This window comes from Podarcis liolepis, assembly GCF_965112155.1.
Source record: "Podarcis liolepis genome assembly, chromosome: 6".
NCBI lineage: Eukaryota > Metazoa > Chordata > Lepidosauria > Squamata > Lacertidae > Podarcis > Podarcis liolepis.
In genome coordinates, this window is record NC_139559.1 from 45,169,373 (window position 1) to 45,193,045 (window position 23,673).

General features: G+C 43.1%; 2 protein-coding genes across 8 annotated transcripts in view; one reads left to right on the plus strand and one right to left on the minus strand.

The window, feature by feature from the left end:
- SPDEF (SAM pointed domain containing ETS transcription factor) overlaps positions 1-9,362 on the plus strand; it is a 30,466-nt gene extending 21,104 nt beyond the window's left edge. For all 3 annotated transcript variants that reach the window (XM_083509258.1, XM_083509259.1, XM_083509257.1), the window contains exons 3-6: positions 2,187-2,384; positions 2,832-2,879; positions 4,726-4,866; positions 5,766-9,362. In XM_083509258.1, coding sequence (XP_083365384.1) covers positions 2,187-2,384; positions 2,832-2,879; positions 4,726-4,866; positions 5,766-5,944 — 566 coding nt within the window. In that variant the 3' untranslated portion in view covers positions 5,945-9,362. The remainder of the gene's footprint in view (positions 1-2,186; positions 2,385-2,831; positions 2,880-4,725; positions 4,867-5,765) is intronic.
- Positions 9,363-9,642: 280 nt separating this feature from the next.
- Positions 9,643-23,673, minus strand: part of PACSIN1 (protein kinase C and casein kinase substrate in neurons 1) — a 70,938-nt gene continuing 56,907 nt past the window's right edge. For 3 of the 5 annotated variants that reach the window (XM_083509240.1, XM_083509239.1, XM_083509238.1), the window contains 5 exons: positions 22,385-22,560; positions 18,386-18,509; positions 17,604-17,734; positions 17,300-17,493; positions 9,643-15,574 (listed from right to left, as the gene is read on the minus strand). In XM_083509240.1, coding sequence (XP_083365366.1) covers positions 15,465-15,574; positions 17,300-17,493; positions 17,604-17,734; positions 18,386-18,509; positions 22,385-22,560 — 735 coding nt within the window. In that variant the 3' untranslated portion in view covers positions 9,643-15,464. The remainder of the gene's footprint in view (positions 15,575-17,299; positions 17,494-17,603; positions 17,735-18,385; positions 18,510-22,384; positions 22,561-23,673) is intronic. The other 2 variants (XM_083509242.1, XM_083509241.1) reach the window with 2 other exon arrangements.

Below are 23,673 nucleotides of genomic sequence, written 5' to 3' on the forward strand. Positions count from 1 at the left end.
TTGGGGTTGGCATGAGAATGTATTGAATAGGCCCTTGCCTCAGTGGCAGACCTTGGGGGTCTCAAATTTCACTGGTGCCCTCCCCCTGCCTCTTGCCTTCTGGTTTACTTCATAGTTGCAGCGCCCCCTGCGGTTGCACCAGCCGCACTTCCCTAAATCTGCCTCTGATTTCTTACCTCCTTGCTTTCAACCTCTGTAACAAGGGGGCCTGAAAGCATTCTAAATGTGATATTGTGTAGAATGGCCTATGCGGGGCCCGCTCTGTTTAATCATTGGTTTATCTCAATCATCTAAAGCCAACTGAAATCTGTGAAAACTCTATTGACTTTTGTAGTGCCAAATGTTGACCTTTAGCCCATGAAACAGAGAACAGAATACAGTGGTTGCAAATCCCATTAATAATAACACCCCACCCATCTGCCTGGGCTTCCTCAGCCACTCTGGGCAGCTTCCAGCACATAAAAAGCGTCAAATATTAAAAACTTCCCAATAATGGACTGCCTTCACATGTCTTCTAAAAGTTGTGCACTTCTTTATCTCCTTGACATCGGATGTCAAATTCTAAAGACTAAGAATTTGTGATCTAAAATATTCTGTCACCCAAACCCCCCAAATTCTGCAAAATATTCAGTATCACATTTCCCATTCGATTCTGTGGTTTGGTTTTTTTTAAGGGAAAGAACAGGGAATAACCCATGCTTCTGATTACAGTTAGCTGCAGAGGAGAATGGAGTTTCACACTGTGAAGCTCTACATACTCAAAAGGCAGGGGCCAAGGGGAAAGATACTGGGCTGGTCCAACAGTTTTGTGTCTCCTGAAATGGGTGCTGTCAACTGGGAAAATATGAAGCAGGATGGGGTTTGTATTCATTAACCATTCGGGATAAGTCCTTCAAGACCTTATCAAGCCACAGGCTTATTATGCAGCAGCATTCCTTCCTTTCCCTTTCCCTTGATTCGTCAATGTCCCCTTCCTCCGTATGAGGAGGATCAGAGAAGTCTCTGGGAATGGATGTGAGAATGTTTATCAGAATATTGTGCCCCATATCTGCTGAGTGTGTTATTCTAGGCACCAGTGTCTTGCTACCTTCCCCACTTGCCCTGGAATTAGCATTGTTGTTCACCCACATAGAACTCCTGAGTGACTTGCAGAAGACTTATTTGATTTTGTTTTCTGCTGTCTTGGAGCTATAAGGAAAGACTTCACAGCTGGTAGCACACATTATGACATGAATGCACCATTACAACTATCAGTACTGATTATTTTTTTTACTTCTACCATCCCAGTGGCTCTTGAACTGTCTAGGACTTCTGTTTCAGTGTATCTGAAGAAGTGTGCAAGCACACAAAAGCTCATACCAGTAACAAACTTAGTTGGTCTCTAAGGTGCTACTGGAAGGATTTTTTAAATTTTGTTTCGACTACGGCAGACCAACACGGCTACCTACCTGTATCTTGAACTGTCGTTCTTTTTCTCAATTTGAATCAAAGGTGGTTTAGGAGAAAATGCATCAAAATGCAATGTTTCGTAAGAAGCAACAGGATAGATATTGACTGTGGCTAACATGTGTATGCAATTTCCCAAACCGGTAGTGGAAGCACAGTCATCTGTGTACGTAGCCTGGGTTTCTGTCTGATATAAACAAATGCTATACCATGAAAAATGGCAGCTTGGAGATCACACACTGGCATCAGAGTTATTGGCTGGAGATTTTTAAAAACCATACAGCAAAAGTTGTAGCAGAAGGCATGGGATAAAGAACTCTCTGTCACTATGCATTGGCAAATGAGGCAATTTGAGCTTTTGTAGATTTTTTTTATTTAAAAAAAGCAGAATGATAATTTTTTTTCATATTCTTTCAGTGTGAGACACGGAGAAAGTGTTTACATTTTATTCTCATGGTTCAATTCCTTATTATGTCATTGGCATATTAGTAGTGTCCCACAGGAAGGATTTACTCCAAAATGTGTTAGGTCCGGAATAAATTTCATTTCAAGCATAGGGAGTTTCCTGACACATATACCTTTGAGAGTTGTGGACAAACCAGAACATAGGGGAAGTTCTCCTCTGCTAATGCTGGTCATCAAGAATGCTTTGTGCATTTTCTTTGTAGATGAATTATACTTAAGACAATACAAACTGTTGTGGTTTTGGGGGGGAATATATCTCTTTGTTTCTCTTATAGACCCAGCAGATTGGAGTCCAGGGAATGTCCAGAAGTGGATCTTGTGGACAGAACACCAATACAGACTCCCCCAGATTGGGAAATCATTCCAGGATCTGGGTGGGAAGGACCTGTGTGCCATGTCTGAGGAGCAGTTCCGTCAGCGATCCCCAGCATGTGGGGATGTCCTGCATGCTCATCTGGACATATGGAAGTCAGGTATCTAGAGACTGAGCTGGAAAAATATATATATATTGCAGCTAAAAAGCAGAACTTTTTTTTTATTATTCTTAGCAATCTCCTATTACTACCTGGGAAATTATTCCTGCAAACCAATGCTGCCTTTACAGGGGAAGGGAAATAATTTATGTTGATGGAACTTTTCATGCCATTGGCTTATGGCCACGTTTACTGAAATTGTGCCAGCATTCAGCCTGATGGAACAGCAAGTCTTTCGGTTCAATTATTTCTCTGTTAGGCAATCAAGAGTGGAAATGATGTAGGGTGGATGGGCCTGTCACACAGCAGGGAACTGGGGTTTTCCTTCCATCCAAATCTATGAGCAAGTGCTTTCCTTGAGGTCCTCAGGTGTGGGGAAACGGGGCCCATCAGAGTGCAATGGCCAGACCACTGGACCACCCTGTGACATTTGTGCTTGTTTCCCAGCTGCCTGGATGAAGGAGAAAGCTGCCCCTGGAGAGATGCATTACTGTGGTGAGCTCACCCTTTCTGCATGTAACCAAAGCAAGCAGTAAATGAATGAATGAATGAATGAATGAATGGTGTGGGGAGGAGAGTAGAAACAGCTGGGAAGCGATTGGGGTGCAGATAAAGAGGTTCAGGAAACCAAGTGGTGTTTTTAGCCACTATACAAATGAATCGCAGTATGACTTGTAGCAGATGCCAGTTTGTGTTCTGCTTATTGTGTTGTCTTCTTGCTGTTGGGCAAAAAGAGGAAATGTATACTTCCATTCTTTTGGGGTGATTTTAAAAATTAGAATTAAAATAGTTGTACCCCACCTTTCCACGAAAATGTCAAGGCAGCTTACAAACAGGTGACTGGAGCTGATGGGACTTGTAGGCCAAAGTATCCAGAGGGCACCAGGAAGGGAAGGCTGTTCTACAGTCTAGGTAGATGTAAGAAGAGCCTGCCGGATCAGCCAGTGGCCCATTAGTTTAGCATCCTGTTCTCACAGTGACTGATCAGATGTCTGTGGGCAACCAGCAAGATAGATTCGAGCACAAGAGCCCTCTCCCTTTCTGTAGTTTCAGAAGCAACTGGTATAGTGGAACCTCGGTTTTCAAACGTAATCCATTCCGGAAGTCTGTTCTGCTTCCAAAATGTTAAAAAACTGAGGATCAAAGGCCTGTCAGAAAGTTCAATGGGGAAAATTGAGAAATGCACCTCGGAAGTGCACATTTGGAAATGAAAGCATTCACTTCCAGGTTTTCGGCGTTCGGCTTCCAAAACGTTCGGCAGCCAAGACATTCGGAAACCGATGTTTTACTATATTCAGAAGCATTGTTGCCTCCAACTGTTGAGGCAGAGCCTGGCCATCATGGCTTGTAGCCATCAATAAACACCCCCTCTATAAATTTGTCTAATCCTATTTCAAAGCCATCTAAGTTAGCGGCCATCACTGCCTCCTGATTGATTGATTGATTGATTGATTGATTGATTGATTGATAGATACGCCGCCCATCTAACTGGGTTACCCCAGTCACTCTGGGTGGCTTCCAACAAATTAAAACACAGTAAATCAAACATTCTCCTGCCAACCTAGCAGTTCAAAAGCATGTCAAAGTGCAAGTAGATAAATAGGTACCGCTCTGGCAGGAAGGTAAACGGCGTTTCCATGCACTGCTCTGGTTCACCAGAAGCGGCTTAGTCATGCTGGCCACATGACCCGGAAGCTGTACGCTGGCTCCCTCGGCCAGTAAAGCAAGATGAGTGCCGCAACCCCAGAGTCGGCCACGATTGGACCTAATGGTCAGGGGTCTCTCTACCTTTACCTTTAAATCAAACATTAAAAACTTCCCTATACAGGACTGCCTTTAGATGTCTTCTAAAAGTCAAATAGTTTAACTATGCGCTGTGTGAATAAGTACTTTTAAACATCTGTCCTGAATCTTTCAACAGTGCAACAACAGAGAAGGCTCTCTCTTGTATCTCGGCTAAATGTAGCTGAGATGTTAGTGGGATGGAAAGCAGAGCCTTTACTGTGGGTATTTATGGGCAGACAGGCTGATATGGAAGGAGGTGATCATTTGGTCTGCTTGATTCTAAGCCATTTAGTGCTTTAAATGTATCAATCAGCATTTTGAATTCAGTATGGAAATAAACAGGAAGCCAGTGTAGTTCTTGCAAAAGGAGTCACTTGCTCCCAACCATTACCCCCAGTCACAGGCCTAACTGCCACATTCTCTACTGGGTGAAATTGCTGTATGTTTTTCAAAGGCAGCCCTGTGCAAAGTGCATTGTAGCAGTCTAATCTGCCTCCTGGCCATGGTAATTTGGGTTTTCTGATCATTAACTGGGTCTGGTTCTCTCTTGCTATAGGAAGTGAAGAGAACTGGACAGACAGTGAGGTGGACTCATCCTGCTCCGGCCAACCCATTCACCTGTGGCAGTTTCTGAAAGAGCTTCTTCTGAAACCCCATAACTATGGACGCTTCATTCGCTGGCTTAATAAGGAAAAAGGTGAGTGTTGTTGATTCCTTCTTGAAATTTCAGTGCCACCTCCTGACTTAGGAGCATAGGCCTTCATCTCCAGGTTTCATTCATGCAATCATAAACTCAGAGATATTTTTATGGTGGTGGTTCTAATGTCCAGGCATATTAAACCATTGGCGTGAAAACTCTGACCTCCATTGCTCATGATTCATATATGTAAGGTTACTATTGTGCCTCTCCATATTTAAGTGATATGTGACCTATTCCCATGAAGCTCTCTTGCAGTATTTGGTGCTTATGAGGTCATTGAAAACTTCTTTTCTGCTGCTGCTTATTTATTTATTTAAAAGTATTTTTTTGAATCCCATGCTTCAGCTAAAAAGTCCTCCAATATCACTCAAACATCACTGAAAAAGACAGCCCTGTACTTGGGCTTAGAGTCTAAACAGATATGACACTAAAGATAAATAGATTGGGAGGGAGGAGGAAATATGCAAACTCAGCTACAAGATCAGTCTCTGACCAACATCTGATGTGGCAGCTGGAGCCAGAGTTAGAGAGGTATGGGGCTGACAATAATAATATTTATTAATTAGTGATTCTTTTATATCCTGCTTACATGTCATAAGGAGCTCAAAATGGAATTCTGTCAAGTTCTTATAATGACCAGCTGGGGCAGAAATCCTCCAGGGGGGTAGGTGCCAAAAGACGTGGGTCTCTCAACCACACCAACAGAGTTTTGCTTCCGTTACTACAGCCTGATGTTAATGGCTGTCTGTTAAACAAACTATATTTTCAATTAGACACTCTTCCGGTTCAAAATATTGTTACAGTGCCTGGGAGTTGATTACGGTTAGATTGTAAATAGATTTGGGTGAAAACAAATGCTTTAATTGGCCTTGCTGCTTCTCATATTTACTTTCTAGGTATATTCAAGATCGAAGATTCCGCCCAGGTGGCTCGTTTATGGGGAATCCGGAAGAACCGGCCTGCTATGAACTATGACAAGCTGAGTCGCTCCATCCGGCAATATTATAAGAAAGGGATCATCAGGAAACCAGACATCTCCCAACGCCTGGTCTACCAGTTTGTACACCCTGTCTGAAGAACAAATTCAGAAACACTGACTACATTATGAGCTGGAGGACTTCTGGAAGCGTGGTACCCCTTAACCTCTGCAATATAACAATTTTTAAATGCAGATGAAGTCAGGGGTTGGACAAGAGGCAGGAGCCCATTGGATTCGTCTGCTGAACTTCCAAATAATCATGAGACCCCTGTTTGTTACTTGAGAACAAGGAAACAAATAAACTATTATTGTCAAAGTAAAACAGCAAAGAGAAGTAACTGCTGTGAAATGTATGAAGTATGTATGCTTCATTTGGAGGTTCACAGGTTTGCATATAGGAAATTTTTCCTTTCTGTACATTTATCTAAACATATTCTCTCTACATATCCAGCTGCATGCTTATGGGAAGTCAAGAGGAGGAGGAAGGGTAACAGTAGAGAGAGACTTGATTCTAACCAGCAGATGTTGCTTCCTTTCCAGTGAAGTCATTGGTAGAATATGGTAGGCGTAAAAGCAAAGGGGGGTTTGTTTGTTTTTTGCAATTTTGCTAAATGCAAACTAGGGAGCAAAACTCTCAAAGTCGCTCATAAACGAGTCAGATCTTGCAATAAATGCATTTGGGAAGGACCTCATAGCCTAATCATCAGTGCTGTATTGTTCCATATTCTGTCATGCTGCAGTGCAAACTTCTGAGTTGTCTGAATGCCCCAATACCCTCTGATCTTCCTTTGCTGTCCGCTTATGAAGCAGAAAGCAAAAATTATTATGAGACAAGGAAATTGCTATGGCAGAGGACAGACAACAATCTGAGTGATTTGCTCATGACACCCCCCCCCCCCATTTTTACTAATGGCACAACGGCTTGGGATTTGATATTGGAGATATGGAGTTTTATATTGATACAAGCAAGGGGTAATCTTCAGTATAAGAGGCATGATGTAAGCAACGGTTTAGAATCTGGCTGGCAATACTATATAGGGTCTATGATTAAGAAGAGAGTATGAGCCTAGCTCAAGGGAACTGCTCAGAAAGCCTACCCAAGTTTGGTATTAATGGACCAGCCACTTTCTCATATAGTCAATGAATAAGAATGGTGACTGTTTGGGGTATTGTTAGGAGAAGGACAGAGTCACCCATTCTCAGTGTGTGAATGAGCCTGGCTTGAGAGGAAAGACAATAGGATCGTGTACAGTCCTTTTCTGGCAGAGCTCATGCTGACCCAAGACTAGAACACTCTGGCACCTGCATGCTTACAGGGGCCAACTGGCTTAGCATTTGGGTAAATCTGAGAAAAGCAGTGCCACCACTAGGCTCTCATGGTGCTGCTGGCAATCATATAAGGTGGTGTGATGCTGATCCCTGGGGGATGGCAACCATCCCAAGAACGGACAAAGCCCTAGTGCCTTTGCTGTTGACTTTCTGAAAATATGATGCTGGGTTTTTGTTGTTGTTGCGGTTCAGTAGCTAATGCTGGGAATTAGAGAGCACCTCCCAGTCTCACAGGGTGGCTTTCCATGAATCACTCTCTTGTCACTCAGATGCTCTCAGTTCCCTGCCTGCAAAATTGCCTGTGCCAAATTAAGCCAACTGTGTGCACTTTGTAACTCGGATGGATGGACAACAGCAAGGCAAAGAAGGATGTGCCATGCACATTATTTACCTCACACTGCAAATTGAGAGGATGTGGGGGAATAGTTGCATGTGTGTGGTCCTTCTGTTCTTCTGTTTTACTTGCAGACATCCTGGCAAAATCACCAGGCCTTGTTGAAAAAAATCTGTCCGGGCAACCAAAGAATAGAAGACTGAAGTTCCTCTTAATACCATGAAACAAGCACAACATTGAGACTTGTGTAATAAATAGCCAGAATGGGTACAAGGGAATCTGTTTACTGTACTGAATAATGCATAGTAGCTTAAATTACCTTTGTGTGTGTGCGTTCAGAATATTAGTGCAAATTATTACTTTGTGTAGACAGTCTTTGAATCTGAAGTTAAGTGCCTTCTCAAGGTGCAAGACCAATTCTTTGCCAAATGTTATCTGAAACTGCCTAACCAAATTGTTGCAGTTGTCATCCTCCTTTCTGGAGGGGCTCCTGTGCCTTTTAAGAGCTGCACAACAGACAGCAATTAAAAAAGGTCAAGTTGCTCCCTTGCTAATTCATCTCAGAGTTAGCCCAGTCATTTCATTAACAGAATTCTCTTCACATGGGTTTGAGACACAGCAAACCCACCTTAATTTTCGATGGGCTTGGGTGAAGGGGACAAGTCTTCATTTTAGCAGTAGCCTCCTATAGTTGTCTCAGAGTTTGCTATTCAGGTTTTCAGAACAGGACGAGTTAATTCAATTCACTATAGAGCAGAGGTCAGTATGAGTTGGCCCTGAAGGATGCTGAGTGACTCTCTCACAACTGTCAGTCGCTGAGACACAATAGTAGGTGAGTAATGGGGCTTGTCAAAGAATCATTTTGGGGGATGAGTCTAAGAGTCTGGGTTGCCCATCCCTACTCCCTTGTCAGTGTAGCTCTCTGTAAATTGTTTTGACCCTACTTTGCAAAATCCAGGATGCAGCTTTCCACTACTCCTATGATCTTTAATGTGCATTTTGTTCAACCTTTGACTAATTTGTGTTCAAAATGATTTTCTTTTACATTTGTTTTCTTAACAGCTCATAGCTTAAATGGAGGATTTAGAGACAAAGGTCCTTATGAAATTACTAACCCATATAAAAAATACATACTTAAAAACCCATTTCCAATAGCTGTTATGCAACTGCTTTTTCCTTGGTTTGCGGACAAATTAATATGTGATTAGCAGGTGGGATCCTTTTATAGAAAAAACACAATCAAATTTGCCCGTTTTGGGTATTATTCAACTATTTTGATTCAGAGAAGTCCCACTAAAATTAATGGATTGAACACAGCCATGTTTATTCATTTCAATGGGCCTATTGCATCTTAGTTGAATGCCATGCTTAATTTCTTTATAGTGGAGGTATACAATATAGATGCTACTGCCGTTTGTAAAATGGAAATGTACAGATTGGGAGAGTCAACCACATCCTTGCAGTGCATAATGGGAAGACAGCAAGCAAGCATCTGGCAAATAAAATAGCTGCAGGCAATTATGATAAACGCTTAAAGAAAATGGAACTGTGTGGCTATTGTGTGGCATAACAAAAAGCACCTTTTTTCCTCCCCACACTGCAATAAATTATGATGCTTCGAGCAGAAGAGGTTGGTGGTGATGAGAGATTTATATTAGAGTGTGCAAGGCGGTTGTTGCTTCTTGAGGATATGCATCTATTCATATGCGAACTATGGGTCCTAAGGACGTACAGTACCTGTTGAGAGTGTAAATACCTGGCTGTAGCACAGTGCTGAGGAAAGACATCACTAGGGAATAGTTGCTTCCTGGAAAATAAGTGCTCAAAAAATAAAATGTTAAAAACAACTCAGATTGCCTAATGTGCTCTGTCAGTTAATGCAGCTGTGAAATCCGCATGTGATAAAGGGCTCCTGTACCTTTAACAGCAGATACAGTTTTGCCCATCACTACAGCACTTGAGGAACCCAACTGCACCTGCTGAATTCCTGCTAGAGGTATCTGTTAAAGGCACAGGAGCACTATTTTCTGTTGCATGTTGTCAACCCAAGTTGAGTTTCCGTTTCCTGTGTCATAAAACCTGATCCCTCCCTAGAATCTCTGCCCACAGCAACAAAGCTAAACACACTGTGCATGAATAAAATAATCCTTTTATTATTGTTTTTCTTAAGTATAGTTTTTGCTCTTTATGGAAGAAGAGGCAGACTGGCATGACACAGATACATTACTCTCCATCTGTTAGTATGTAGCTTTGCTGACAGTAACAATCTCCCCCAGTCCCCCAGGGCTTTAATCAGAAGGAGTAGACCAGGGATAGTCAATCTTTTTATACCTACCACCCACTAATACATCTTTCTTGATGGTAAAATTTCCTTACCACCCACCAGTGCTCGATGGAAGTCAGCTTGTACCATAGAACCCCCTACCACCCCCCTAGAATCCTGAAATGCCCACTAGTGGGCAGTAGGGACCAGGTTGACAGCCCCTGGAGTAGACAAAGGGACGATAGCTTTTCTTCGGATCCAGAATTCACTATGTGGCCCTTGGCCCACACAACAATTACAGAAACCTTACTGCTGATTCTCAAGAGCACTTCCAGGAGGGTAGCCACTAGGCAGACTGTGATTCGGGCACCTCGTTTCATTACAAGGACATAGGCATGTGAAGGCTAAGGGTTTGCAAAGAATTGCATTGACTTTTAGGGTGCTGTTGAAAGTGCTGAAAAAGCTACTCCCAAGAGGTTGGCATGCTAAAAGTTAATGCACAGAGAATTCTGCATGCGCCTGCCTTTATCCATCTGCCTCTATGTGTGCCACTGGCGGCCTCTGAACTAGTACAGCTACCGTTCCAGAGATGGGCATGAGAATCAGTCCTTCCAGTGTCAGTAAATGGCTCTCTTAACAAGCAAATCTCTGCTTTCTTCTCTCTAAGAACTGGGGTGAGGGCTCCTAGGTCATGCTAGCATTATTTTTTGATACCTTGGGGGTGATGGTGCAGGGATGTGGCAGCAGAGGCTTAACTCGCGCCAGAATCAAGGCTTTCATTAACTCTTCCTCATCCTCTGCCATTAGCAAAGCACATCCATTGGTTTTCCCCATTTGCATCTTCTGATTCCCGCTCAGCAGTCAGGGATGTCCAAATGCAATGCTTTCTATGCAGAGTGAGACAACTTAGGGAATAGTGCCTCATGTGAAAACTGCTGCTACCCTCACCAAAGATCAGCTTTACCTGTTGGAACAAGAATGGGGTATATTCAGAACTTTCTGAGCATAACAAAAAGAAAGCAGAACTTTGTCAAACCGTGAGCCATATTATCCAGCTGTCAGATGGGGTGCAAGTCAGTGGCTTGCTCTTAGTATCAGGCTTGGGCTGGAGTTCAAATTAAGTCTTGAGTTTGAACTTGGAGTGAAATCTAATTTAAGTTGGAAGTGCAGCATCAGCTAGTCACTAATCTAGGAGTCAGAACTACTCCTTGTTCACCTTCCACCCCAGTGACCTGATCAACCTCAGCATGAAGCTCATCTTGTAAACATGACAGCTACATCTACATCAGGAGATGTTAAAGAGTACGAGAATCAAACAAGAATTAAAATCCATATAACATTTACATAGATCAGTTATCATTTTTGTATACACAGTAATACAGTCACAATATATATATATATATATTTATTATATATATATATACCTTTTTGTTTTAAATTACACAATCAATGTACAAAAAAAAACCAGGTGCATTGCTGAGACAACAGCATTCCTCAAAGTTTTTCTTAACCTAACAAAACAAAACAAAAGTTGAAGGTCGGAAAAATATTTTCTATGTTATCCAGTATGCAGCATGTTTTGTTCAGAAACAACACTTGGTTCACTGGCTCCAATAATTTGTAAGATATACAGGTTGCAGTGGAGGAGGAAGGATGGCGGCTCTATATAAAGAAACTTGGGGAAGGGGATGACTGGGGGCATTCAAGGAAAGATTTGAAGACTCATATATAGACTAGCTAAGCTACAATAGCCATAAGCATCTGTGGGTCCCCAGCCGGATGAATCCAATGTAGACGAGCACACTTTGGAAGAGGAATGTTAATAAAAGTGTACTATAAGCAGACATGAAACAAGGAGCCTTCTGGTAAACAGAAGCAGAGCACTCTGAGGTGAGATATGCGAAATGAACAAATTAGGCAATGGGAGGTAGCTGGATGATGGAATCATCAGATTCCATTGGTTTGAAATATGTCAACCAAAGTTGGGTCAAGCCCAGGTGATGTGCAGCATTGATGATATGCACCATGTACACTGTGCTACCATGGAGAAGAGAAATTGAGAAAAGGACTGCTGAGACTTCACTCTAATCTACCTTATCATTAGCTGTTCTAGTTTCTTGGATGGAAAAAAAGGCTGCAAGGAACCCATGTATTTGAGTAAAGGGCAAGAATTTTGCCAAGGTAAGGAAGCCTGAGAAGATACGAATACAGAAATAAATTGTGATTATTTCAGCTTCCTAACTTTTGGAGAAGAAAATGCAACTTCTTAAAAGCCTATCTGACCGGAGCTATTTAAAAAAATCAACAACTGAACAATTTGTGAGTAAACAGATTTGAAGGAATATCTTTACATTTGAGTTTTTTTGGACAAGGATATTCTTAAAGATAATCAAATTACATTTGCTCCCCCCCTTAATTTCATCTAATTCTACTTTTCCACAAATGTCACCAGCAACAATTTTGCTTCCCTTTAGATCAGATGTTGTAATTATGTTTAACATATCAATTCCCTATTTATATTGCATCACACACAATCACTTTGTGAATAGCTCTGTTTGCAGAAGGACTCCTCTGTGTGCAACTTCCTTTCCAAGTACAAAAGTTCATTCCATTCATGGAATGATTACACTGGAGGGAACCAACTGGCATTTGCTTCTTCATCCTTCATGTGGGAATGGTGGATTCAGGTCAGCATTTAGTGCATAAAGAAACATAAGTATTATTATTTGTTTTATGTACCACCCTTCATCAAAAGATGTCAGGGTGGTTCACAATAATGTTGTAATTAACAAAAAGCATCTTCCATCCAATAATTTTTTCCCATTGAATACCAGAAATTAGTTACTCTGATTGGAGACATTTCCACTGAAATGCTTGGATCTACTATGTGACTTTCTAGTGATGAATTTTACACCAAATCACCTATAGAGAAATGGTGGCCTCACCTATGCTTGCAGGGATACATCCAAAGTCAGTTAACCAATATCTAGGTGGTACAAAATATATTGTTTCTTTAGTGATCCTTGTAGGGCTCAAACTCATGTTCTCAGACAGGACAAAGGCTTGCTAGAAGATTCAACTTATTAAGCATGCTAGAGAACTTAAAAATAATGAAGGATCCTCATTTACTGGCACAGAATGGTTCCTGAATCATAAACAAGTTTAGATCCCAGTTCAATGATATCTTTGGCCAAACAGAGCAATGACTGAAAGAAACTGTCATCCTATGCTAATTTTTCCTATGATAGCTTCTTCAGCTCTAGATAGGTGGTTCTCTTGTGCCAACTGTGAGGGATTTGGATGGGGAAAGGTAGGGAAATGTCACTTCCCTTTGATCTAGAATGCAGGTGGGGAACCTGTTCGTGCCTGCAGTCTGCATTCTTTCTGGACAACTTTCCGAGGGTCGCATGCCACAGGTAAAAGTGGGCGGAGTGACAAATGTAGAGTTTACCTTTGTACAGTAGGCTAGTTTCTATGCACACCAATTTTATTCTCCATATTGATAAGCAGGAGACACTATCAGAGTTCAAGAGCACACTCCAGCCAGGGAAAACTACTCAAGTGCAAAGCAGGGCCAGGGAGGGTGTGTGGCCTGAGGAGAGTTCTGAGGGACAGACAGAGAGGCCTGGAAGGCTTGGTACTTGGGTCTCACGTTCTCCACCCCTGGTCTAGGAGCATGCTAACTTCTTACCAGTTTCCTTAATCTATGAGGTACATAGCTATCCCAACCAACTAATTTCTCGTTTCCAGTATGAACACAGAATACTTCTGGAGGCTGAAGCAAACCGAACACACTTTCACCGCTGACATGGACCTTTAAGTGTTTGGGATTACATTTAATCTAAACTCTAGGCATCCATTCATACTGTCCTCAGCTCAAAGAGCTGAAGTGCTAACTTCAGGCCCAGGAAGGAAACACAGAACTTCAGCTGACACATCCTGGCCAGCCCTCAAACTCCTTCCTTCCACTTCTGTGGAATGAATACTTTTTCCAAACAGGAGGGAGCTTCAACATGGATTTGGCGCTTTATCTGGGATTCAGTCACAAATATTCCTTTTAGCAGTCTTCTTATACTGCCTGAGAAAGGGACAAAGCACCTCACTTTAGAACAAACCTTTCTCAGCAGTCTTGGTTATCTTTTCTGCTATCCTTGGGTCAGCTGACTGCTTCCATGGCTCCAAACTGTTCAAAATCAATGCACAAAATCAGACACAATTGCTGCTAATATCACAATGTGCACAGAAATCCAACTGGACTTTCCAATACTTTAAGGATACTTCCTCCTGGCACCAGCATTGGCATCTATTACTAGCCACACATCTCATCTGCTGAACGCCTTCTACGTCATATGTTGCATGACATCACATTGACAACTTCCTGTTTCCTTAATCATTAATTACGTAGGTTTTCCCGCCCCAGTTGATACAGAGATACAGCCTCCTACCTCACTTTGGCGAACTTAACTCTGTTCACACTATGAAATTTCCAGTCAACATCTGGGCAGTTGTTGTTATATTCTCCATAGCTAAAGGCTTGGATTCCAATCAAGTATATGTTTCCAAAGGCATCCTGTAGAAACTGAAAGGGCAATCTTGTTTAAGAATGAAAACTGTGGCAAATCATCACTTTCAAGCAAGGTTTTCGGACCATATCACAACAATGAATTTATCTGTCAAAGAGTGCCTGGTGGTCTGTCTGATTATACAGGCAGCCTAAATTAGCTTCAACAGGTTTGCATCTCATTGTTTTTCCTGCTTCAATAGATACCTCTCAGAATGGAAACAGCACAGAAATCTGTGTTGTTTTTGAATTAAAGGGATGCACTTGCTCCACCACTAACTGATCAGGTTCCCAATAATGGAGCCCAAGTTCAGTAAAAGAAACTGGGAGAAAGGAGCAAGTGAGGGACACTTGAATTATTTGCATAGGGTGTCCATCTTGAGCTCAAAGTTTCAGTATGTCTCCAGTCAGCAGAAGGAGAAGCCTTATCATGCTCCAAATATATGGGGGAAATGGGGTCTTGGGGCTCTGCGTGGTGAACCCTTTGATTTAAATAGCATATGCATACAATAACTTCAGCAAATGCAATGGCTCAGGATGATCAGTTGACTAGTAGAATATTACTGTGCAAGAACACTGACTGAGGCTTTTTGCAGAAGACAGTTGTCTTGTTGCTTTTCAAAACGGGAATAGGCAAGAAAGAAAACGCAGAAGGGAAATGGACAGGAATAACAAATCAAATAACAAATCCTCTCTATTTTTTACTTGTTCAATCTATTCAGAGAGGGTGAAGTGGATTTAACTTTTCAGGCCAATTGCAGGGTACAGTAGATCACAAATACATTAACCTTAAAAACCAACCAATCAGAAGCCTTGTTGGTCAGGTTTTAAGGGCTTGAGGTCCTGACTTTCACTTATTAAGGAAGCCCTCCAGAGACAGTGTCGACCTTTTCGTATCTCATTATCTCAAACAGAAAGGAAGAAAATAAAAAGATTAAAGCCATCACAAAATACTCTTCAGAAATGTCTATTAAAAAAATAAGATCGGTCGGAAAATATGTTTGGATATTTCTAACTGTGCTGCGTGGGTGACGGGACGGCAAGATGGCTACTTGGCTGGAATAGAGAGATAGGCGATGACAGCGGGTTGGTTTGTTTTTCTGACAGCAGTGAGGAGAACACGATAAAACTAGATAGACTCCACGTAGTTAGCTGGATAAAGACCCAGTTGCCCGTTGTCCAGACGCCCTTGGCACCAGCCTTGTTCATCTTCTTCACCTAATTTGGTTAATTCATCACCTAGAAGAAGGAGAAGAACAAATTTGAAATTGGCGGCTCCTTGTCAATTTATCGCAGTAAAGGGCAAATGGCACCAAAGGACAGGGGTGCTTTCCCAACTGTCCACTTTTCTGCTCCAAATCTCTCATCTCAGCTGCTTTCAGCATATATTTAACCTTGTGCAATTCTGCACAGGGGACGCAGGTGGCGCTGTGGGTTAAACCACAGAGCCTAGGACTTGCTGATCAGAAGGTCGGCGGTTCGAATCCCCATGACGGAGTGAGCTCCTGTTGCTCGGTCCCTGCTCCTGCCAACCTAGCAGTTCGAAAACACCTCAAAGTGCAAGTAGATAAATAGGTACCGCTCTGGCGGGAAGGTAAATGGCGTTTCCATGTACTGTTCTGGTTCGCCAGAAGCAGCTTAGTCATGCTGGCCACATGACCCCGAAGCTGTACGCCGGTTCCCTCTGCCAATAAAGCGAGATGAGCGCCGCAACCCCAGAGTCGGTCACGACTGGACCTAATGGTCAGGGGTCCCTTTACCTTAATTCTGCGCAGGGAGAAACATTTTGTTTTGTGTTGTGCTTTTCTAAGCACAGGTCCAGGATTTCTAGGTCTGTGTTAGAGTAGTTTGTGAGTCTCACCGCTTTTGCTGGGAAAACTTGTGTTTTAATGCTGAATTGGAACAATTTGCAATCCATGGAAAACCCAATTGCCATTTGTTCCAATTCAGGGTTGACAGCAAGTTTTCCTGGGGAAAGCAGTGGGGCAGGCATGTGTCCACGTGCGCATGCACCCCCCCCCCCGGAGAGACAGACCTAGAAATCCTGGACCCGTGCTTAGGAAGTGCAGCACAAAAGGTAGTGTGAATAAGCCCTCAGTCTCACAAGGCTGTTTTACATTAAAATATTAGGTACAAATGGCATCACGCACCAAACACAAAAAGGGGAACAGCAGTGTCAGGGAGGGGTAACCAAGGTAACAGGTGGTGGTATGAAAGGTCGGGGAAATGGAGACCCTACAGAAAGTGTCTTGTCTGGAGTCCTCGCAAACCTGGCAGCACCTCTGAGAGCACATATGTACAGGCTGCAGGAACATCTACACCACCACCATCAATTAAATTTGCATACCGCCCTATACCTGCAGGTCTCAGGGCGGTTCACAGGATAAAATAACGATATAAAAACACAGAATAGAGAGGAAGGGTTTTGCATGGTGCCTAAAGGTGTATAATGGAGGAGCCAGGTGAACTTCCCTGGGGAGAGCATTCCAAAGATGGGGCTCCACTGCAGAGAAGGCCCGTTCTCGTATTGCCAGCCTCTGGACCTCTCAAGGAGGAGGCACACGAAGGAGGGCTTCAGAAGATGATCTCAGGGTCCAGGTAGGTTCATATGGAAAGAGGCGGCCCTGAGCCGTTTAAGGCTTTATAGGTCAAAACCAGCACTTGGAATTGGGCCTGGAAACTAATTGGTAGCCAGTGCAGTTAGACCAGGATCGGTGTAATATGATCAACCTGTCTTGTTCAATGAGCAACCTGGTCACTAAATTTTGCAATAGCTGAAGTTTCTGAACAGTCTTCTGAGGCAGCCCTATGTATAACGCACTGCAGTAATCTAACCTTGAGGTTACCAGAGTATATAGACAACAAGGAGGTTGTGGCCAGTATCCGTGAGACAGCACTAGCCCAGGCAGCAATCTGCCATCTGTTCATCTCAGCCATCACCACTTAGCAAATCTTAAGACATACCTGCTTTGAAACTCAGCTCGTCCTGCTCCTGCCCATCATAGTCATACAGAGCTCGTACACGCACGCCTTTCGCAGCTGGCTCTTCCTCAAAGGAGTTGCCACCACCATTGGCTTCGCTGGAGTTGTAGGTGTTGCCGCCCTCATCGTCTGACCACTCGGCAGCGTAGGCTTGGCTACGTTCATAGCTGCTCACGCTGGCAATGCAATAGGGCACCATGAGAACCGATAGCACAAAGCCCCTGGAGATGGCTAACCACAGTGGGACTCAATGGCCTCCAGTTCCCAGGATTCTTGGCATACTCACCTGCCGCGGTCCCCAGCTTGTGCTACTGCCTCCCCACCCCCACTGGCATTGGATGCGTTGCTTGTTTCATTCTTTTTGGGAGGTTTCTCTTTCCTTGCTACTGGTTGTGCTGCTGCATCTGGGTTCCACTCCTGCAGCCAAGGAAATGTACCATTGAATTCTTAACAGCGTCGCACTGCTCTCCTAACCCCCAGTTCTAATCATAAGAAGGGCCCTGCTGGATCAGACCAAAGGCCTATTTCATCTTGCCTTCCTTTCTGCCACAGTGGCCCACTGGGTGCCTCTGGGAATCCAAAAAACAGGGCACATAGGCAGTAGTCCTCTCCTGCTCTTGCTCCTCAGCAGCTAGCATTCGGTGGCAAATTGCTTCTCTGAATATCAAAGCTCAAGAGACCCACTGAGACTAGCAGCTGTTGAATCTGTAGGCTACAGCCTACCCGACATAAAGCGAAGGGTCACAGTGGTAGAGAACCTGTTTGCATGCAGAAGGTCCCAAATTCAATCAACTGCATCTCCAGGTAGGCATGGGAGACAACTCTGTTTGAAATCCTAGAAAGATTCTTCTAGTCAGTGTAGACCAAGGTTTCTCAAACTTGGGTCTCCAGCTGTTGTTGGACTACAACTCCCATCATCCCTAGCTAGCAGGACCACTGGTCAGGGATGATGGGAATTGCAGTCCAAAAACAGCTAGAGACCCAAGTTTGGGAAACCCTGGTGTAGATTATACTGAGCTACAGAATTGCAGCCACCCCTGGTTTCGGCGTAAGAGGACAGTTTCTTACCTCTACCTGAGGCCAGTTCATGGGCATTCCTGGGCCACTAGTGTTGCGGAACCACCGTAGGTCTTCTTGCGCATCGGCTGCACGGATGGTCTGCTCCAGCTCACGGTACACCTTAGCATAACTGCTTGTTTCAAACAGACATACAAGCAAACACACCTCTCAATACTGGGCATGAGTAATGTGGCAAAAGCAGCGACTGGGGAAGGGCTGTTGCACATGCTTTTCATACAAAAGCTCCCAAGTCCAATCCTTAGCATCTTAAGATACGGCTAGGAAAGGCTCCTCTCTATCTGTGAAACCCTGGAGAGTTGCTGCTGGCTAGTACAGTCCACGTTGAGCTAAGGCAGCCTCTTGCGCTCATCATCTATAACCAAGGAAATCTGAGCACTCAGATTGTTCTAATTAAGCACAAGGGGGCGCAAGCAGCACACATAAATTGGACCAGCACTGGCTTTGAAGTGCAAGGAGGATGGCAGTGTGACTTTGCTGTTATGCCATCTGTGATTCATTATAGAGGTGTCTGAGCATCCTTACCAAAAAAATCTAGCTGTTTAATTAAGATTGTAAAATATCTATCTCTAAGGACAGTCCATTTTCCTTAGCAGTAATGAATGGAGAAGTTACTGGAAGGTATCAAAGTGGGAGGCCTTAAGCTATGATTCGCTCACAGTCCCTTCATTCTACCTTGCAGCTAGAAGGACATCAGGGAATGGGAAATCCTTCCTTTTCACAGAATACCTCTGTGGAATTTCAGAGAGATCATGTGATCCAGCTTTCAGGTTCTTCACTTTCAAGCAATGATGGCTCATTTTTATTTGGGAAACCTTCTTTATTTGGGGCTTATTCCTACTGTTTTTGAGGAGCTATCCTCTGGGTGTATCATATCACTGCTATATGTTTTCGGCAGATTCCGAAGCCTTTCCCATTCACCCAAGTAGTCCCTGTTTATGGAAGTTTTTAATGTTTGATGTTTTATCACATTATTATTATTATTATTATTATTATTATTATTATTATTATTATTATTATTTTGGGAGCCACCCAGAGTAGCTGGGGAAACCCAGCCGGATGGGCGGGGTATAAATAATAAATCAATAATAATCATTATCATTGATATTGGTTGGTATATTATGTTGGCCATTGTGGAGATGGAGAAAACTGTATTACTGCATATATGATTTTATAATTTTGTGTACTGGTTCAAAATTCTGAATTATTAAGCAGTGTAGAAGTTTTTTCAATCAATCAATAAATTTAGCTTCTGACACATTTATGACCTTTTGCACTCTGATTAGTTTCAGGATTGTGCAATCCAAACCAACTATTTCCTTGCAGTGGTCTTATGATAGGCATTTTGTCCACCACCTCACATATACCAATCTATCCACAAGATGCAGATAGAAACATACTTTGCGCTTATGAAAATTATTTAGACAATCCATAGAAACTGGCTCAAGCTTTCAACCCTCTTAAATTTCCAGCCACAGCTCCTACAGCAGGAAGAACTTATGGACCTTGTTGCTGGGAGCTGCATTAGCTAATACAGTGGTACCTCGGTTTAAGAACAGCCCTGTTTAAGAACTATTAGGTTTACAAACTCCACAAAACCGGAAGTAGTGTCCTGGTTTGTGAACTTTACCTCGGTCTAAGAATGGAATCCGAGCGGTGGAAGGGCACTGGTGGCGGGAGGCCTCATTAAGTGCTCCTCGATTTAAGAACAGTTTTAGTTTAAGAACAGACCTCCAGAATGGATTAAGTTCGTAAACCGAGGTACCACTGTATATAATTTCTGAAAGGAAAAATATCCCGATGTTTTTATGAGCTCCAGTAGGCCTCCTCCTAGTTTAGGGTGGCTCTCAAGATTTGAAACCCACAGCCACCATTTGGTAGGCTCCAAGCTTGCACAGTAACACACACACTCACTGTCGTCTCATCTGCGGTTACAGATTTTGGGATACTGAGAGCCATCTCTCCCAGCCTTGGAGGCCTCAGCTCCAAACAATATCTATACTATATCAAATGTTTTTGTTTCAAAAAAAAGAAGAAGAAGAAAAAAGGGCAGTCTGAGATCTCTTTCACACACACACACACACATATTCCCCAACTGGGATGGAGAATTTACTAAATTACACATTACCCATCTCCCCCACAATTATTCAGTTCAAATTTTGTGTATATGTATAAAATAACCAGGCATGATTCTGGTACTTGAAAAATAAACACTGCTGCTGCTGCTAACGCAGCACACATCTGCTCAGACATTGCACTGGCTGTTTGGGGATTGTGAATTAATTTGCTTCTGCCACTGAATGTCCCCTTGCTGCCCTGACAGATATACTAGAAGCTTGTTAATGAGAATGGCAACACTTCTCTCTTCAGCTTCCTTCTATGGCTGGATCTACATGTGCAGCGGGTTGAGATTGGTGTTAGACAGGGGTGTGCATCAGCTCTGTGAGGAGGCTGAATAACAAGGGGAATTGTGGTTATTCTTTTAGGGGACTCCCCCCCCCAAGTTGAAGTATTAATAACCTCCCCAAGTCAGATCGGGGTCCTTCCAAAGGCTTGCATTTCTCTGTCACCCTATTTCTGCGTTTTTCTGTTCTGCTTTCCTATAAATCTCTGTTTCACTAGGCCCTCAAGAACTAGGCTCTCCAAAATGCTGCATGCAGAACATTTAAGAGCTCTAGATTTTTTTTGTGCTAAAGCACAGCAGCAGAGAATGTTTTTAAGAGTTAAATGCTTCATTTCAGGCATTTTTTAAATCCAACATTCCCTGCTTTAACAACTCCACAACTTCAGCTGACTGCAGACAGTGTTCCAGAGGGTCTCACATTGTAAGGCCTGTGGGACACCTGTAAATATCTAGAGAATTTAAAAAAAACAACAAAAAACCAGAAAGAAAGACCAGTGTGCAAAATTATTTTGCAAAAGGCTTTAAGGCAGCCTCCATGCTCCTATTTCAGCCTGCAAAAACACTGTTTGAAACAGCTGCCTCCTTCTCCTTTACATGCCTCCTTTTTCAAGGGACTTTAAGACAGCCCCATGTTCCTGTTTCAGCCTCCAGAGTCTGAAATAGGACCACAGGAACTCTCTAAAAGTGCTTTGCAAAAGTGCTGTTTGAGTCAGTTTGAGCTTCTCCTGTAAGCAGGTAGACAGAAGCGGGTGTGTGAGAGAGAGACCCATTTATTTAAAGGAGAAGTGTAAGCTGCTTCAAACATTACTTTCACAAAGGGCTCTTATCCCTGATCTTGAGCAGCTTCTTTGATGCAGGAGCTACAGCATCTACAAGAGATGGCTGACTAGCCTCTGCTTGAGACTGCTAGCAAATGAGAACTTCCCCCACCCCAGCAACTACTGATCTCATCATGGAACAGTCTGTATGGTAACAGAGATGAAAGTGGAGCCAGTACAGACTGCCCAAGGTGCAACGCCAGTGTGTGACTCTCGTGTGTTGTGTTTTCTTAAGAGAAATTTTTCCCCTAGTTCCCATATGATGCTAAAATGCTGATTTGGGTGCAGGAGATGCGCCCATACAGATGCACAGTTGAATGAAAGGGAAGTTGACAAGGCTGGGAAGAAGCTCCAAGTGCTCACTCAAGGACTATCCTTTTCACATAAATCATGGCAGCATTTTCTACAGGGCTGTTTCAGAGTTTCAGGGCACTTCCAGATTGCTGCTATTTTCAGGTGGGATTCAACCGCATTCTGGCAAATTTATGTTACCCAGTTAAAAGTTGATTTGATGCTCTTGCACAAGAAACCTGTTTTCCCCCTCAATATCAGACTTTTTGTATAAGGAAAGTGACGGAAAACACACTGGAAAGTGTGGGGCGACCATTGCTTGCTGCAGTGTCATATAATCTCTCCACAAGTACATCAGAATGAATGCACAATAAATAGCCAACACTGTCTAATCTCCCAGCAAACCTTGTGCAAGCAAATGAGGATGAATGCTCAATAAACAGGTTGCCTGGACGCAACCTTGGGGAAATACGTTACCTGTTGTTCTCTGCCAGGTTCAGGTGCCGCTTGATGTCCAACAGCACCTCCTTCAGGAAGATGAGTCTCTTCTCTTCGAATTGCTGGCATTGCTCAAAGACCTGCTCCATACTTTCCATGTACTGTGGGGTACACTTACTAAGCTCATCCACCACCTTTTCATACTTCTCCTGGGTCTGTGGACACAAAAAGGGGACTCAGATTAAGATCCAGTTACTGAGAACGGCACCCTGTTCCCACAGCAAGACCTGTCTAGGCAGGCTTTCTGGGCTGGATATTCAGTGTGCTTAAACACATCTAGTTCCACTGTTTTCAATATAGTAACACTGACCTACACCATGTAAGGTTTTGACTGCCTAGGCTTATTTCAGATCAGCGCTGAATTAAAATTAATTTAAGTCGGCTGCAGCCATCTATAGAGAAGACTTCTGGAAGGCTCTGTGGCCTTGCTTCAGAAAAGAATAAATGTTGTTGATGAAACTCATTACATAAATGGGTGGGAACAGAAGTCGCAAGTTCACTATGGACTGCTCAAGAGCCATGCATGAACTTGTATCAAGACTTGATAAAGAGGTTCAGTTAGCATATATGTTTCAGAAACATGAAAGAAACCAGACAGTGGATAGCCAGCTAGCCCTGGTGATCATCTAATGTTTATTGGATGGATTTCCCCCCTAAATTGATTTTTGAATTCTGAATTTATTGTTATTCACGGTTTATAGTATAATTTATGCTGTTTTTTGTTGCATCAATTAAGTGTTTTAAATTTGTTGTTAGCTGCCCTGAGCCCGGTTTTCTGAACCGGGAAGGACGGGGTATAAATAAAAATTACCGTATTTTTTGCACCATAACACTCACTTTTTTCCTCCTAGAAAGTAAGGGGAAATGTCTGTGCGTGTTATGGAGGGAATGCCTATGGGTGGCATGCCTACGGATTTTCCTCCTCTAAAAACTACGTGTGTGTTATGGTTGGGTGCGTGTTATAGAGTGAAAAATACGGTATTTATTTATATCAAGGAAGCAATGGAACAATCCCCCATCCTCTCCTCCTGCATGCTGTTCTGGTGGTTCCCCTGACTCCCCTGAGCCAATTTTAGGGGATACAGCAAGAAGGAGAGGCAAGGAAAGCTGTTGATGGGGTGAATCCTGCCCAGCGCCCAGAACTGCATTACCAGCTCTGGGGCAGTAAGGCATTATGGAGGAAATATTTTTTCAGCTCCTGTGTAGCAGCAAGTAGGTCACCAGATTCACCTCACAGCAGTGGGGAGAGGCAGGAGAGAGACTGGCAG